The 16,609-nt window shown below is 32.8% G+C and overlaps 1 protein-coding gene across 2 annotated transcripts; it reads left to right on the top strand.

Moving 5' to 3' along the window:
- The first annotated feature begins 1,307 nt into the window (after positions 1-1,307).
- LOC107469474 (phosphoinositide phospholipase C 2) lies at positions 1,308-6,260 on the top strand. Of its 2 annotated transcripts, none has more exons than XM_016088843.3 (9): positions 1,308-1,802; positions 2,962-3,158; positions 3,572-3,707; positions 3,790-4,035; positions 4,124-4,380; positions 4,787-4,904; positions 5,274-5,426; positions 5,527-5,613; positions 5,803-6,260. In XM_016088843.3, the coding sequence occupies exons 1-9, from the start codon at positions 1,497-1,499 to the stop codon at positions 6,094-6,096; spliced, it is 1,794 nt and encodes a 597-aa protein (XP_015944329.1). In that variant the 5' UTR covers positions 1,308-1,496; the 3' UTR covers positions 6,097-6,260. The 2 variants fall into 2 exon arrangements, with proteins under 2 accessions (XP_015944329.1, XP_015944327.1); XM_016088841.3 differs by having other exon boundaries at positions 4,121-4,380.
- The last annotated feature ends 10,349 nt before the right edge of the window (positions 6,261-16,609 follow it).

Raw genomic sequence — 16,609 nt, 5'->3', positions numbered from 1 at the left:
AATAATAATAAAATTATTTGTTAAAAGATAAATAAACAAAATTTAAATAAATATATTTATTTATCATAAAATTTAAAAAAAATTACTTATTCATTGAGAACATTTCAAGTATTCAATAATGTAATTTTCAGGTTTAGTAAAATTGCAAACCATTTTTTGTTAAGAACCAAAGGAACCTAAGTTTTCTACTCTTCTTCTTCCTCCCACAAGCCTCCTCACATAACACTCTTCACTCTTCAGTAACTCCTCCCTCTACGTTTTGCGTTTTAATTTTTAAACACCCCCTACAACACTCTTATTTAGATTTGGATCTTCTAAAGTTTGAATTTCACTCTAGAAAGTAAAGTAAGGTGTGATCTCTTAAGATTGATTTCATAGGTGGGAACAAAAATAAATATGAAAGAAAAACTATTCAAGAATAGAAGATCACACTTTACCCTCTAAAGTAAAATTTAAATTTTAGAAGATCCAAATCCCTCTTCTCCAACATGTGGCGTGCATGCAACTGGGAAGACGGCCAAACGCAACCTGCATTTTGGCTTGGTCAGCTACAAAAGCAGCTTCCGTTTTAGACTTTCAACATGGTCAACAAATTAAGTCCGGTCTGCATACAAGAAATAGGGACATGTTTCAAGTTCTCGATCTACTTCTCTGCCAATCAAAAGTTACGTTTTGCAGGTTGTTGCAACTTTCTAATTTTAGATTTATACAAAATGTATCCTGCATTTTGCATATAACTCAACTTTTTTATTTTTGATATGGCAAAATGTAACTTGTATTTTGCAAGTTAATGAATTCAATAAATCCACATCTGTAAAATACATGCCAAATTATAATATAATTGCACATCTCCATTATATCTTCTATTCTTAAATTAATTTTGGTCAAATATTAGATATTTAGTTTTAATTATTTTGTTACTTCATATGCCTAATTTAGAAAAAAAAATCTTATATAAGTGGTGATATTTTACGCATAATTCAGTCTAGAATAATTATTATCATTATCATTGTAGTTACAGTAATTATATAACTTCATCCACTTTATTTTAGTATTTAAAATATATTCTTTAATTTAAAAAATAAAAATCAACTTTGCACACGAAATAATAATAGTTCTTTGTTGAATAAGATAAGATTAGAATAAGTGGGACCCAGGGTGAGTAAAACAGTTGAAGATGGATTGGTAACTGCCAAATGTCCCACGTTTCATTGGTTAACTGTAACTACCGTGGGACCCACACGTCGCCCACACCTGTTCAAATATTCAATGCCATACAAAGCTCTCTTGTGTCTTCTACACTTCTCTTCTCTGTCTTCTTTGCCTACAAAACAAGAAACGTATCTCATTTTCCAAATAACTAAAAAACACTTATCTTCAAACACTGAAAGCACAAAATTCACATACACGCAAAACGCGCGCTTATATCACAATACAACTGAAACGGTTACTGAAACTGAAACGGAGTGAAGAGAAGAGAAGCGAAACTTAGAGCGATGTCCAAACAGACTTACAGAGTTTGCTTCTGCTGCCGCCGGCGATTCAAGCTCGCCGTGTCGGAGGCGCCGCCGGAGATAAGGAATCTCTTCGACCGGTACTCCGAGAACGGGCTCATGACGGCGTCGCATCTGCGGAGCTTCATGGTTGAAGTGCAGAGAGAGGAGACAGCGACGGAGGAGGAAGCGCAGGGAATCATTGATGGACTCAAGCATCTCAGTATCTTCCATAGAAGAGGTCTCAATCTCGAAAGTTTCTTTAAGTTCCTCTTCAGTGATAACAATCCACCACTTGCACAACCAATGGTAACAAAGAGCTGTTTTATTTTATTAGTTTTTCTTCGTTTGGATCCTTGTTTATGTACTGTGTAGTTTCATTTCGTATTAGTCAGTTCTTGATTTCTTTCCAGATTTAATTTTTGTTCATTGCTGACAGTGTAGAAAGTTCTATATAGACATTTAATTATGTATTGCCACATCATCAGAAGTGTTAGATTCAATCGCCTACTATTCTTAAAGTGATATAAAATTAAAAATGCAACAATCAGATTAGATGGTGGCGTAAAACTTTCACGGTGACATGCATTGTGGATGTTCTGTTTTTGTTACTGGATTTTTCTCCCCCAAATTTGATTTGCCTTTTTTTAAAGTTATTGTTGTTTTATGTGTCGGTATCATATGTAATACCCTGCCTCTATCATGTCCTTCATGGACTAATAATTGTTCTCGGTAATTAATGAGGCTAATCTCATGTTCTCAGCCAAAATTTTTAGTGATTCTGTTTCAGTTTCGGTGTTATGATTGTACTTTTAAGTTTTAATCAATCAAGTGTTTGTTGGTTGATTACATTGTCTTATTAGGAATTGTGTAATTAAAAACTTATTGATAGAAATGGTTGTTGATATGTTACCAAAGGCTTATATGACTGAGAGGTTTAGAATTCGGCTCTTTTTGTTCCTTGTGCTTCTGATAAGAGTTGAATTTCAGTAGAAGTTTATTATGAATCTTTGCATTGTCAACATTTCAAGGCCAAAAAGAGGTTCTTACCTGTAAAAGGGTGTGTTAGATATAAAACTATTTATTGTCTACACAATAGATTGCCATTTTTCTAAATTATTAATGTTTTATGTGTTGGTATCATTATACCCGGCCTCTTTCACTGTTTTCATGGACTAATAATTGTTCTCGGTTATTAATAAGGCCATTGTCAGCTGAATTTATAGTGATTCACATTCAGTTTTGGTGTTGAGATGTAAATTCATTGAATATTTCATGTTGGATTGTTGGTTGATTACATTGGCTACTAGGATTTGTGGAATTGAAAACCTAATGTATTTGTAAATATGAAACTTTGATTATGATATTGGGTTACATTGTAGCCTTTCATAACAATAACTCATCATTAACTTAATTACATATTATATGCACTATGTTGTTCTGATTATTACTTCTTGTATTCTTGCAGGTGCACCATGATATGAATGCACCATTGTCTCATTATTATATATTTACCGGTCACAATTCCTATCTGACGGGAAATCAGCTTAGTAGTGACTGCAGTGATGTCCCCATCATACGTGCACTGCAGAGAGGTGTTAGGGTCATTGAATTGGATATATGGCCCAATGCATCAAAGGATGATGTGGATGTTCTTCATGGAAGGTAAGTCTACCGGTTGAATATGATACTGGTTTTTTAATTTTTATGAACTCAAATAATCTCCTTTTTCCCTGTATCTGTCTTCCATTTATGTTTCGTTTTTTGATGTGGCAAAAGTCAAATTTTATACCATTGATATATTTCTTTCAGATGAATTCGTTTCTGTTATAATTATCTACTCTAAGTTATGATGGTAAGCATGAATTGCTTGCTTGCAAAGGATTTCTCCCACAGTTTAATGAGGACTAAGTCTAATATTCTACAAAACAGCAGTGGGGGAAAGGGAAAATGTCTAAATTATTTCAGAAATTCATGGTTGTAGAAAAGATTATATATCATTTAATATATTGATACTATTGGAAATTGAATTTTGATTTTGATTTTTCTCCGAAAAAGTAACATAATTGATTATGCAGGACATTGACTACTCCCGTGGCACTCATCAAATGTTTGAGGTCTATTAAGGAGCATGCTTTTGTTGCATCAGAATATCCAGTTGTAATAACCTTAGAAGACCATCTTACTCCTGATCTTCAAGCCAAAGTGGCTGAGGTTGGTTCATTGGAGTTCATACCGGGATTCAAAATACTATACATTCTTGTAGTTGAAACTGACTTCTGTTCAAATCTTTTAGATGATTACTCAAACTTTTGGAGACATACTATTTTGTCCTACCCCAGAAAGTGTGAAGGAATTCCCTTCTCCAGAATCACTTAAAAGAAGGGTCATTATATCAACCAAACCACCTAAGGAGTACCTTGAGGCAAAAGACATAAAGGAAAAGGAGGATGAATCACATCAGGGAAAGGCTTTGGGTGACGAAGAAGCATGGGGGAAGGAAGTCCCAAGTCTTAAAGGCGGTACTATTGCTGATTACAAGGTTATAGACTGTGTCCTCAGCACCATACAAATCCCAAAGATATTTAATTTTGCAAGAGATTTGTTGATTTATTTACTGTCTCTAGCAGAACAATGGGAATGATGATGATGATGATGATGATGATGATGATGACAATGACGATGATGATGAGGAAGATGCTGATGAAGAAAAGTCTCGTCAAGATGTATGTGCTGAATATCGACGTTTGATCGCTATTCATGCTGGAAAGCCCAAAGGAGGATTACTTGAAGGTCTTAGAGTGGATCCTGATAAAGTGAGGCGATTAAGTCTAAGCGAGCAGCAGCTTGAAAATGCTGCTTTATCTCATGGAAAAGAAATTGTCAGGTATTGTGAACTGTTTCCATAAAGTTCTTCAGATAGTAGTCACTTGCATTGCTTCACTGACCTCATGATGATATAAACTTCACATAATTATCTATTGTGACTATGTAATGCAAATATGTAAAATTTGACTAGTAAATAGCTTTTGTTTCTGTCGTTTACATTTCAGTAATTTGACAAAAATGAGACGATATAATAGATAATAGTTCAGGCTATGATTTATTAGCTCTAATGATGGTGCAATCCGTAATAAGTTCCTTAAGTCCTTAACTACAATGATTGGTCATATTTGAGACTTATGAGTTCTGATTGCTGTTCATATTGTCATACCAGACTCATTGATATCACAATGATTTCAGCTTGGTTCTGTTAATATACCAGATTTTCTACTTATTCCTGATGTTTGCAGGTTTACTCAGCGGAATATACTGAGGGTGTATCCAAAAGGCACTCGCATTACCTCGTCGAATTATAACCCATTAATTGGGTGGATGCACGGAGCGCAAATGGTTGCATTTAACATGCAGGTTTCTATTTCCCAACCTTTTTTTCTTTCGAAAAAAGAAAAATTGAAAGAAAACAAATTCCTGATTCTCCCTTTTTTAGTTGTTGTAATTAAGGTTTCTAAATGTGAGGTCTGAACTATGGCAGTCAGAAAATTTGGGGATGTATTTTTTAAAGTATGATTTATAAGTGTTGTTATGTGTGTTATTGCCTATTACTTTTCCTTCACTGAGGATGTGAGATTTCATTTACACTTCTCTCAGCTATATCAAGACATTGCTACTAGACATATCTACTAAGATCATCAAGTACATTATTGATTTGTGATGTCAATAGATTATTAATGAAAGTTGTCCAGTGATCAATTTTCATTGTTTCTGGTTTCATGTCAGGGCTATGGCAGGTCTCTGTGGTTGATGCAGGGAATGTTCAAAGCTAATGGAGGATGTGGTTATGTTAAAAAACCAGATTTTCTATTAAAGACTGGTCCAAATAATGAGGTCTTTGATCCAAAGGCTAAGTTGCCTGTGAAGACTACTTTGAGGGTAAGTACTTTGATGATTCCATCATTTTTTTTTTTAATTTCAACTATTTCTAAGTCTAGATAGATCCTAACCGAAGTGTACTTTTCTTATTCTTATTTAGGTAACTGTATATATGGGGGAAGGATGGTACTACGATTTCAAGCATACACACTTCGATCAATACTCACCTCCAGATTTCTATGCAAGAGTATGTTTAGATTATCAACTATATTTCATTATATGTTTTATTAAGGTTATGTTTGGTATAGAGACAGAGACAGAGATGAAGTATCTTTGTAATGTTGTCTAATAAGTAATATCCATATTGTCGCATCATATGTTACTTTCCTTATGGTTCTTATATCATTTTAATTGATTTGATAAACTCTTTGTGTAGGTGGGGATTGCTGGAGTCCCTGATGACACTCTGATGAGGAAAACCAAGACAAAAGAGGACAATTGGTTGCCAACTTGGAACGAGGTATTCGAGTTCCCACTATCTGTTCCAGAACTGGCTTTGCTTCGTGTAGAAGTTCACGAGTATGATATGTCTGAGAAGGATGACTTTGGTGGACAGACATGCTTGCCTGTGTGTGAACTTCAGACCGGAATTCGAGCAGTTCCACTGCATAACCGCAAGGGAGAGAAGTACAACAATGTGAAGCTTCTCATGCGCTTTGAGTTCATCTGATTTTTGTGCACATTCTTCTTCTGTTCTATATATGTTCTGTTGTACAGCCATTATAATATGTCACTAAGAAGAATTCATTCATGTATGTTATTTGTCTTGAAGGATGCTTTCTCTCTTCAATGATGCTTTTGAGAAATAAGATTGTTTTGTCTTGTTTTCTTGAAGAGTTGTGTAGGAGCTATGAGATAGTGTTGTGGTGAGGCTTGTCAACATATATATATATATATGCTTTGTATATTTTGACTGAAAAGCTTATGTGTTTTGTTGAGGTTGATGCTTCCATTTCTTATTATTCATAAGTTTGCATTTTATTCTACTGCAATGCAATATTGTGTTTGTTTTGAATCTTACTTGCTCTTCTTGGAAATGATATTTGTACTTGCTCTAGCACACATTCGCACACACAAAAATGTTCCATTGGTCATAGATTTTCATTAACTTATTGCATAATTTTATTTAAAATTTTGCAAGAGTTTAAACAAGTATACCTTGTAATCATTTGGTATGAACTAATTTATCTGAATTTTAGATAAGTTGATGTATAATTCACATTGACCTGTTTAGTTAGATATGACTATCAATCATTTAAATTACTAAATAATCTACATTGCTTTCAAATATGTATCTATTTATCTATTTATCTATCTATTTATTTATAATATATTAAATTCGATACCAAGATTTTCGCACAATATGTTCTTGACATGTTAGATAATCTCTATTTCTCTAGCTTTTTCACATTATCATTTTAACAAATTTGTCATTCTATAATAGAACCTAATCCCACATCAACTGTTTTCTTTGCTTCCCTCATATTTACTTCAAAAAGCTTCTGGTGTTATTTTATTAGCTACAATGGTAACATTTTCAAATTTATTGTTCTTCTTTATTGGTCATTGTTACACCTTTTCTCCTCCTTTGACTAAATTTCATCTTTTGTTATTGTAAACCTTTCAATGTGAATATATCCATTTATCTATCTATTTATAACATTAAATATTTAAATCTGATACAAAGATTGTTGTATATTATGTTATTGACTAGATAATCTTTAGCTTTGACGCATTATCATTTTAACAAACTTGTCATTCTATAATTGAACCTAATGACACAAACTATTTTCTTTGCTTTCCTCATATTTACTTCAAAGCTTCTGTTGTTATTATATAACTAAAATTGTAACATTTTCAAATTCATTGCTCTTCTTTATTGGCCCTTATGTTACACTTTTTTTCCTTCTTTGATTAAATTTCACCTTCCGTTATTGTAAACCTTTCAATATGAATCTATCTATTTATAATATATTAAATTCGATGCCAAAATTGTTACACAATATGTTCTTGACATCTTAGATAATTTCTAACTTTGCCGCATCACCCTTTTAACAAATTTATCATTCTATAATTGAATATAATGTCACAAACTATTTTCGTTGCTTTCTTCATATTTACTTCAAAGCTTCTATTGTTATTAACTTATTATATAACTAGAATTGTAACATTTTCAAATTCATTGCTCTTTTTATTGACCCTTATGTTATACTTTCTCCTCCTTTGATTAAAATTTTGCATTTGTTATTGTAAACCTTTTAATGTGAATGTGAATTAAATATATATGGATTTGTTTATAAGTCACTTAAACACCGTTTAATGCACTCTCATTCTTCAAATAAAATTTTTATTCATGCTTATCGTTCCGAGAGTTACCTTAAACTAGATTGCTTTTGATTTTGAACATGAAGTCTAGACTTCTTTTGAGCAGCGTCCGATTTTTGTTGGTGTTGAGGTGCCGCCGTCCGAGTTACTTGTGAGGAAGTGGAGGGTGGTACCTGCAAGGAACTCCGATACTTAAGTTAGCAAAGATTTTAAGCAGATTTTTAGTAGATTGGGTTCGAATTATACCTGAGGGTGTCAGGATATTTATAAGTGTAGAACTAGGATCAATAACCACCTTTGGAGTAGGTCCACCTTTGATGGTGGGTTTGTTACTCCCTTTTGTTAGGGAAGTCGTTAAGATTTTCTTTCTAGATGAGTATGAGTTAGTTGAGATTCATCTTATTTGAATAAGTAAGGCTAAGTTGGTGCCACGTGGGCCGACCTTTATGAGGTTGGATAGGTCCCAGAGTGTGATTTGGACTCTTGCTCTATAGACTGGGTTTTTAATAATTTTGAGTCTGGCTAAATTATGGGTCAGGGTATGAACAGTGTCCTTACTCGAGATCAAGCTTCATGAAGTCGGACTCAAGCAATCAAATGATCAACTCAAAATATCGGATTGTAAAGAAGTAGTTTGTGGTATGAAGCTAAGGAGGTCGGTCAACTCAACATTATTTGAATAATGTAACATTTCTGTAACATTTCTCACTTTGTAATTGTTCGCGCATTTTTTTTTTTGCACTATCATTTTGCTGTAGTGTAGTTGTTACTTTCTTAAAATTTGTCATTTAGTAATATGATATTTCAAGTCATTTTGATGTTATTTACGACTTGCTTTCTCTATACGACTCGTTTTTGGCCAAGTTGTGTTTTCATGAACTGATTTGCACAACTCGTTCATTCCGAGTTATTTAATAACTTGTTTTAATATAAATCATTTTTGAAACTTACAGTTCTGATTTTGTACGACTTTTTTAAGTACCAGTTGTTTACTTTGAGTCTTTTAAAGTATTAAATCATCTTTATAACCATTGGACTTTGTTGCTTTATCAATTGTGCCCCTGCTAAATGTTGAGCTTTATGAAGCTGGACTCGAGCAATCAAGTGGGTCGGATAGTCAAGTCAGATTGTTGAGGTCGAATTTTCATGAAGCCTTTCAATGATTTATCAAATCGTTCGATTCGAGTTGTTTCTAAAGTGATATAATTTTATACGACTTGTTCTTAATACAAATTTCTTAAAACATATGGTTATTTTTTACTTGATTTTGTTTAACTCATGAGCTTGAGTTATTTTAAATCATTAAGCCATATTATAACTATTGGATACCAATTTAAACCTCGTCGCTTTATCCAAGCGACCATTTAAAAGGCTGGCTTGTGATTTTGCGCTTTGTCGAGCATAAATTGGTACTTTAGATAAAGGGATTATATGCTTATTCCCTCCCCTTTCTAGTTTTTACAAGGTTGTCATCCTTGTGTATGATACAATTTGTTTTACTCGAGTTGTTTTAATTGGAGGATTATTTTTATGTTTCGATTTTGTTCGAAATATTTACATACAATCCTTTCTTTCTGTACGAGTCGTTTGGTTAAAGGTTTGTTTTTCTTGTTGTTTTTGCTTTTACCCTTTTTAGGGCTTTATCAGCTTTTACGACGCATGCTTTTAAGTTGCATGCTTCTGACTTGCTATTTCTGACTTTCTTCTAACTCATTTTTTGCACGAGTTTGCGGGTTATAGGATTGTTTTCACGATTTCGATTTCATTTCAATTCGTTTATACAATCCGTTCTTGAACTCGGAACTCACAACTATTTCCGCACCCTTTTGAGCTTGAGTTCAATTTGTGTAGGTTAGATTCAATGAGAATTTGGTGCATTGTTAAAAAAACCCCTATGGTTAAACTTTGAAGTTGAAAAAAGTGTGCATCAAGGAGTAAGGTTCACTTTCTAGCTGTAGTATCTCTTTGATTGTAGACATGGTCATTTCTCGATCTAATTTCATACAACTCATTTACTTCGAGTTGTTTTGATACTTTTCGATTTGTTCTAATACAAATCGTTTAAGTTGTGCCATCAAATAGTTTTTATAACCATTGAAATTCCTACTCGGACCTTGTCGCTTTATCGGTTGTGCCCTTGCTTGAGGTCGAGTTTCATAAAATCAAATTCGAGCAATTAGGAGAATCAAATGGTGAGGTCGGGTTGGTTGGTGATGGCATAACTCGTTTGGGCCGAATTGTTCTCATGTTGTTGTGGATGCTAGAACAAGTTTTCTTTGAACAACTTCTTTTTGTGAAGTTGTTCCATTTTATATGACTTGTTTTCAATCCAGGTCCTTTATTTTTGGAACTTGTAGAGATGAGCTCGTGGGCTTGGAATTTTATACGATTTATTTGTTATTCGTGTGGATCGAGTTGTTAAATCGTATTTATGCCTCGAAGGTTACTTGAAACTGGGTTACTTTTGGGCCTAAACGTGAGGTCCAGACACCTTTTGGGTAGCGTTGACGGAAGAAAAATGTCGGTAAAAATTTTCACAAAAATATCACGTTGCAAGTATAGTTCTAAACCGACAATTTAACCTCAATCAATATTTAAATTGTTTGTCACAAATACAAACGCAATAAAATTAACTGAAGTATTCAAACTTCGGATCGTCTCTCAAGGAATTGCAGGGAAGTGTACTTATAATTGGTTATGGAAAAGTATTTTTGGAGTTTTTGTGATAAGAGACAAGTAATGTAAATAACAAGGAAATAAAATAACAACTAAGAAAGGTCCTAGCAAGGATTGAGAATTGGAATTCCTATCCTCATTATCATCATCAATTGTGATGGTAATTGCCTTTTGCTTTCACTTAGTTAACCTCTAACAATGAAGGAAAGTCAAGTGAGCAAAATCAACTTAAGTTCACAAGTCCTAATCAAGGACTATATTTAGTGAAGCCTAAGCCAACTAGCAATTTTTAATCACCAATCAACAAAAGAATTTTGATAACTCAAGAGTCTCTAATTGATTAATCTAAGTTAAGTACATAAAAATCTATTTTAAAATCCAACCAAACATTTTATCAAACACTTAGAAGGCATAAAATAAAAACATGGAAAACTAACAAGACATAGCAAAATTTAAAAATAACCAAAGCAAAGAGATACCAATAATAAAGCAATTAAGAAACGTGAAACATAAATTGCATTAATGAAAAGTGAGAGTTACACATGAACTCATAAACTAAATTAGGAAAATAAAGGAATCAATGAGAGAAGTAAATAACTAAAGTGCTAGAACAAATAAGAGTAGAAGAAAACTAAATAAAAGTAAGATTGAACCTAAACCTAAAGAGAAATTGAAAGAAGAAACCCTAAAACCTATAGAAAGGAGAGAGCCTCTCTATCTAGAAAACTATATCTAAAACCTAAAATTGTGTGAATGAAAGTGTGAATGATTGAATGATTCGTTCTAGCCTCACTCTGCAGCCTCTAATCATTATTTTCGGGCCTGAAACTGGGTCAAAAGCAGCATAGAAATCGCCCCCAGCATTTTTTGCAATTGCAGCACGTGACGCTTTGTCACGCATACACGTCGATGAAAAAATTATTGGTCACGTGTACGCGTCATGTCACGCGTACGCGTCGCTTGAAGTATGGCGCGATCACGCGCACGCGTCGTCCATGTGTGCGCGTCGGCATCAGCTTCTCAAATCTTCATTTTCTTGTGTTCCTTTCACTTTTGCATGCTTCTTTTCCATTCTCTAAGCCATTCTTACCCTATAAACCCTGAAATCACTTAACACACATATCACGGCGTCAAATGGTAATAAGAGAGGATTAAAATTAGTGAATTTAATGCCAAAGAAGCATGTTTTCAATCATAACACAAAATTAGGAAGGAAAATGTAAAACATGCAAATTCAATAAATAAGTGTGAGAATAATGGTTAAAATCCACTCAATTCAGTACAAAATAAACCGTAAAATAGCAGTTTATCAATCTCTCCACACTTAATCATTAGCATGTCCTCATGCTAAGTTCAAGAAAAACTGATCTGAAAAATAGAATAACAACCTAACTACTCTTTACGATGATTAGTTACAATTTTTTCCTAGATATATACTAATATAGTTTACCTGATTTCCAATTTTTGTAGTAAAATCTCTGATCAATGACTACACTATTGCCAAATAAACGATGTTATTGAGTTAGCATGCTGCATACTTCATGAATTCACATAAATATGCTAGGTTGCGTTTTTGGCTTTAAGAACAAGACAAGACAAGACACTGAGAATAGGACATAAAGGACAGAGTCACAAAAATGAATGTTTTTATATTTTGTTTGGTGATAAACTGAATATTAGATAGAATAAACAATAAAAGTCCGATTTACCTTTATTTTTTCTTTCACACAAAATTTAGAATAAAAATATAATAATAAAAAATATAATTATGAAAATTTGACTGTGATAATAAAAAATAAATTGTATTTCTTTATAGTATCTTTGTGTCTTTCCTAATAGAAATGATATAAAATACACTAATTTAATATATCATAAGATAATATCTTTGTTCATGTCTCACCTACCAAATACAATTTTGTGTCTCTATGTCTATGTCTCAGTGTCCTATCCTTGTAAACAAACACATCCTAATATCTTTGAACGAGGGATAATATTGTAGGTATATAAATAATTTATGCTTTGTACAATGTTGTTCCACCATGCTTTTTTTCATATGCCGAATAATTGTTTCTTTTTTCAAATCATGAAAATTTTGCAATGCATTACTGTTTATGACACTTGATGCTGATAAAAGTAGAGAATACTATCGTATGGGATATATGACGGTTACAAACTTGTAATGGTAAAAAAGGACACCAATGTTATCAAAGATTGTGTTTGGTTTATGTATAATTTGAGATATAGACACAAATACATAGATATTAAAAATATAGACATAGTGATACACATTTTTTCAGTGTTTGGTAAGTAAGAATAAGACACAACAATAAATTAAGTCTTCATAAAATGTCAACATTGCCTTTACTACAAAATATCACTACCACCACCATCACCATTTTTTTCTGTCATTGTCTAAATAACCACCTCTACTTTTCTACCACCGTTAACAACTCTTAACTTGATAAAAAAATTAATCAAATAAAATAATCCAAGATATTTAACAAACAGTCCTAGCTATTTGCCTCCAATAAAATATAATTTATTTTTGAAAAAAGCAAAGAACACCCCATTAACAAACAGTCTTAGCTATTTGCCTCCAACAACACTAAGGTCTTCCTTCTATCTTTAGTTCAAAGATCCACCAGGAAAGCCAGTAGCTATTGTTATAACCTCAATTTTGAAGATGATGAAAATGATGATGCTCTTGAACAAGAAAGGCAGAAGCAGAAGCAAATCGAGAAAAAAAGAAGAAGAATGACAGATCTGGAAGCTAGAGACGATGATATATATGACATGGAGAAGCAACAATGGAAAATTTGGATAAATGTGAGGATCACATGTGTGTTATGCTGAGTTATGGAGTTTTGGGGGATATACAATGTTGTGACGGTATTGCTTTTTTGAATTAAGGGGGAGGAAATTGGACCGTCCAATTTCTTTACAGAGAGAAAGAGGAATACAAATTGGACGGTCCGGTTTGTATGGAGTAAAATTTGTGGCGAACCGAAATCGAACCTACTAATTTCTGACCTGAGAAAAATTTTAATTCGAGAGAACACTAATCGGACGGTCGTATTTGTGTTCTGTAAAGAAAAAAAAGAATGACAGCAGGCGGTTGGACTGTCCGATTTATTTGTTTATATATAAACCAAATTTTCCAAAACTCCCCACTTCTTCTTTTTCATCGTCTGTTTCAAATCTCACGAAGTCATGTTCTTCCTCTCCTCTCGTTCTTCTTCTTCTTCTTCAATCTTTTAGAAAAAATAATAGTGAGATTGAGAGTGTTTTATATACGTATATTATCATGGATGATAGAGTTATGTTAAAAATATATTATTATGGACATATTTTATTACAAACATATGAAGGAATTCAATTTGTATGTGAGAATCCATTAGATGCTGTTATTCCGTTCACATTGTCATTTGAGGAATTAAAATGTGTGATCTGTGAAAAGATAGATTCTCAAATATCTAGGAGAGTATCGTATATTTTGCACAGGTATCCTTTATCTGTGTTTGATGGGTTCGTTCAATTTCAAACCAAATATGTGATGGATGAAGCGAGCATGCATGAAATATTTTTCAATGTATATTGAAAATCGCCACCGAATGTTGATCATTGAGTTGTATATTGCATTCGAGTAATCTGAAACGAACCAAAATATTGAATTGGAAGATTATAATAGTGATAGTGTGGAAGAATTTGAAAGTAACTATGAGATCGTTGGTCCAGGTGAAGACGAAGATGAAGCTGGAAGCACTATGAATGCAGATGTGGCAAACATTGCAAATGTACTAGCAAACCAGCATCCATTTGAGGATCCTTCTTTCATGCGGTCATTAGATTTAGAGGCTATGCATTCACCAGAGTTTCCTCAATATATAAATGCAGGTATATAAAGAAAGATAGTTGTATGATAGTTTGATATTGTAGATCAAGTAGGTAAGATAAGTACCATATGTGATATGTCGATTATAATTTGTTAAATAACATTTGTTACTTTATTAGTTAATAGTTCTTTATTGTGGATTATATTTAATAGTTTTGTATATAGGTAAAATAGTTAAAATATAGACTATAATTATATCTATTAAAGTGTATTTATCAATTGTTTATGTATATTTTTTTAATTTATTAACTCGAATCTTTGTATATTTATTTATTTATTTATTTATTAAGCAACATTTGATTCCTTTTTTATATTTAATTTAGTGTGTAGACAATAAATGATTCATTATTTCTAATGTATAGAAAAATTTTAACTATTAAGATACATATTTAATAATTATTTATGAAAAAATATATCTTGCGGTGTGATTGTAGTATAGCTTCCTATTGTGGTGGATGGTGAATTCACGTTGGGAATGAAATTTAGTTCGAGGGAGACAGTAATCAAGGCGATGAAAGATTATACCATCCATAGAGGTGTAGACTATCGGGTGTATGAGTCAGAACCGACGACATTCTATGCTAAATGTATATAATATGGCGCAGGTTGTGATTGACTGATTAAGGTTACCAAAATGCAGAAGAAGTACTGCTGGGAGATAAGGAGGTACAATGGTAGTCACACTTGTACCAGATCTACTATTTCTCAAGACCATTCGAAGCTAGATTCTAAGACAATTGTAGAAGCAATTAAGCCGTTGGTGTAGATTGACTTATCTATAAAGGTAAAATCAGTAATTGCAGAAGTACAGTCGAAGTTAACTACACCATCGGTTATCGTAAAGCATGGTTAGCAAAACAGAAGGCAATGAAGTCAATTTTTGAAGGTTGGGAAGTTTCGTACAAAACTTTGCCCATATGGTTTGAGGCCGTATGTTACAAGGAGCCGTCAGCAGTGGTTCATTTTGAAACAATGCTTGCGTACCAGGGGATAACTTGGTTCCAGATATCCGTGTACTACATCAAGTTCTTTGGAGTTATTACCATTGTATTAGAGCATTCAAACATTGTAAGACAATAGTGCAGGTTGATGGAACTCATTTGAATATAAAATATAAAGGTTGTTTGTTAGTTGCAGTTTCACAAGATGGCAATAACAATATCGTGCCTATTGCATTTTCCATAGTGGAGGAAGAATACAATTAAAAAAATATTAAAAAACATATTAAGTAAAATTTCATTCCAACACATAATAATTAAAAAACATATTAATTAAAATTTCATTCCAACACATAATAATAACTAAAAAAATAATTCTAAATTAAATATCTAAACACTACATTTATAATAACATTTAGCTCAATAATTATTCACAAATTTTATAAATTAATTCCAATTTATACACTATTTCTAACACTTAATAATAATAATAATATCATACATACATATCTAATTTCTAATTAGTACTACTATAATATTTCTACTAAAATCTAATATTATTACTACTAATTTTATTAAATTAAAATATTGAAAAATAAAACCTTATTTAAAATATTGAAGAATAAAAACTTACATAGTTGGAATGTTCAAGATAATTAACAATGTGAAACTTTGACTGATTCACTTCTTTTATTTTTGGTCTTCTTGGCATTGTTTTAAATTTTTTTTTTTTGCTACGTTATGGTCCAACAATGGCTGAAAATGAAGATAGTAGTAGGATTGGGAGAGAAAGCCGTTCGAAAAAGTGTATAAGAGTGAGAGCGATGAATGCTAGGAGGGGGTGACATTTGAAGGTATAGGAAGCAACGAAGCCAACTGATGAGCGGATAATTTATACGCTTTTTGGCATTGTTTTTAGGTAGTTTTTAGTAAGTTCAAGCTACTTTTAGGGATGTTTTCATTAGTTTTTATGTTAAATTCACATTTCTGGACTTTACTATGAGATTGTGTGTTTTTCTGTGATTTCAGGTAAATTCTGACTGAAATTGAGGGATTTGAGCAAAACTTTGAAGAAGGCTGACAAAAGGACTGCTGATGCTGTTGGAATCTGACCTCCCTGCACTCGAAATGGATTTTCTAGAGCTACAGAACTTCAATTGGCGCGCTCTCAACGGCGTTGGAAAGTAGACATTCAGGGCTTTCCAGAAATATATAATAATCCATACTTTATTCGAAGAATGACGACGTAACTTGGCGTTAAACGCCAAGTACACGCTGCTGTCTGGAGTTAAACGCCAGAAAAACGTCATGATCCGGAGTTAAACGCCCAAAACACGTCATAACTCAAAGTT

This window comes from Arachis duranensis, chromosome 10 (genome assembly GCF_000817695.3).
Source record: "Arachis duranensis cultivar V14167 chromosome 10, aradu.V14167.gnm2.J7QH, whole genome shotgun sequence".
Lineage (NCBI taxonomy): Eukaryota > Viridiplantae > Streptophyta > Magnoliopsida > Fabales > Fabaceae > Arachis > Arachis duranensis.
Note: the sequence above shows the minus strand (reverse complement) of the source record. Positions and strands in the feature narration are given on the sequence as shown.

Bases quoted from the DNA above. Each gene is read 5' to 3' on its own strand.
- LOC107469474 (XM_016088841.3), top strand. From the start codon at position 1,497: ATGTCCAAACAGACTTACAGAGTTTGCTTCTGCTGCCGCCGGCGATTC. The intron at 3,159-3,571 runs GTAAGTCTACCG...TTGATTATGCAG, and splicing joins GTGGATGTTCTTCATGGAAG to GACATTGACTACTCCCGTGG. The intron at 5,614-5,802 runs GTATGTTTAGAT...CTCTTTGTGTAG, and splicing joins CTCCAGATTTCTATGCAAGA to GTGGGGATTGCTGGAGTCCC.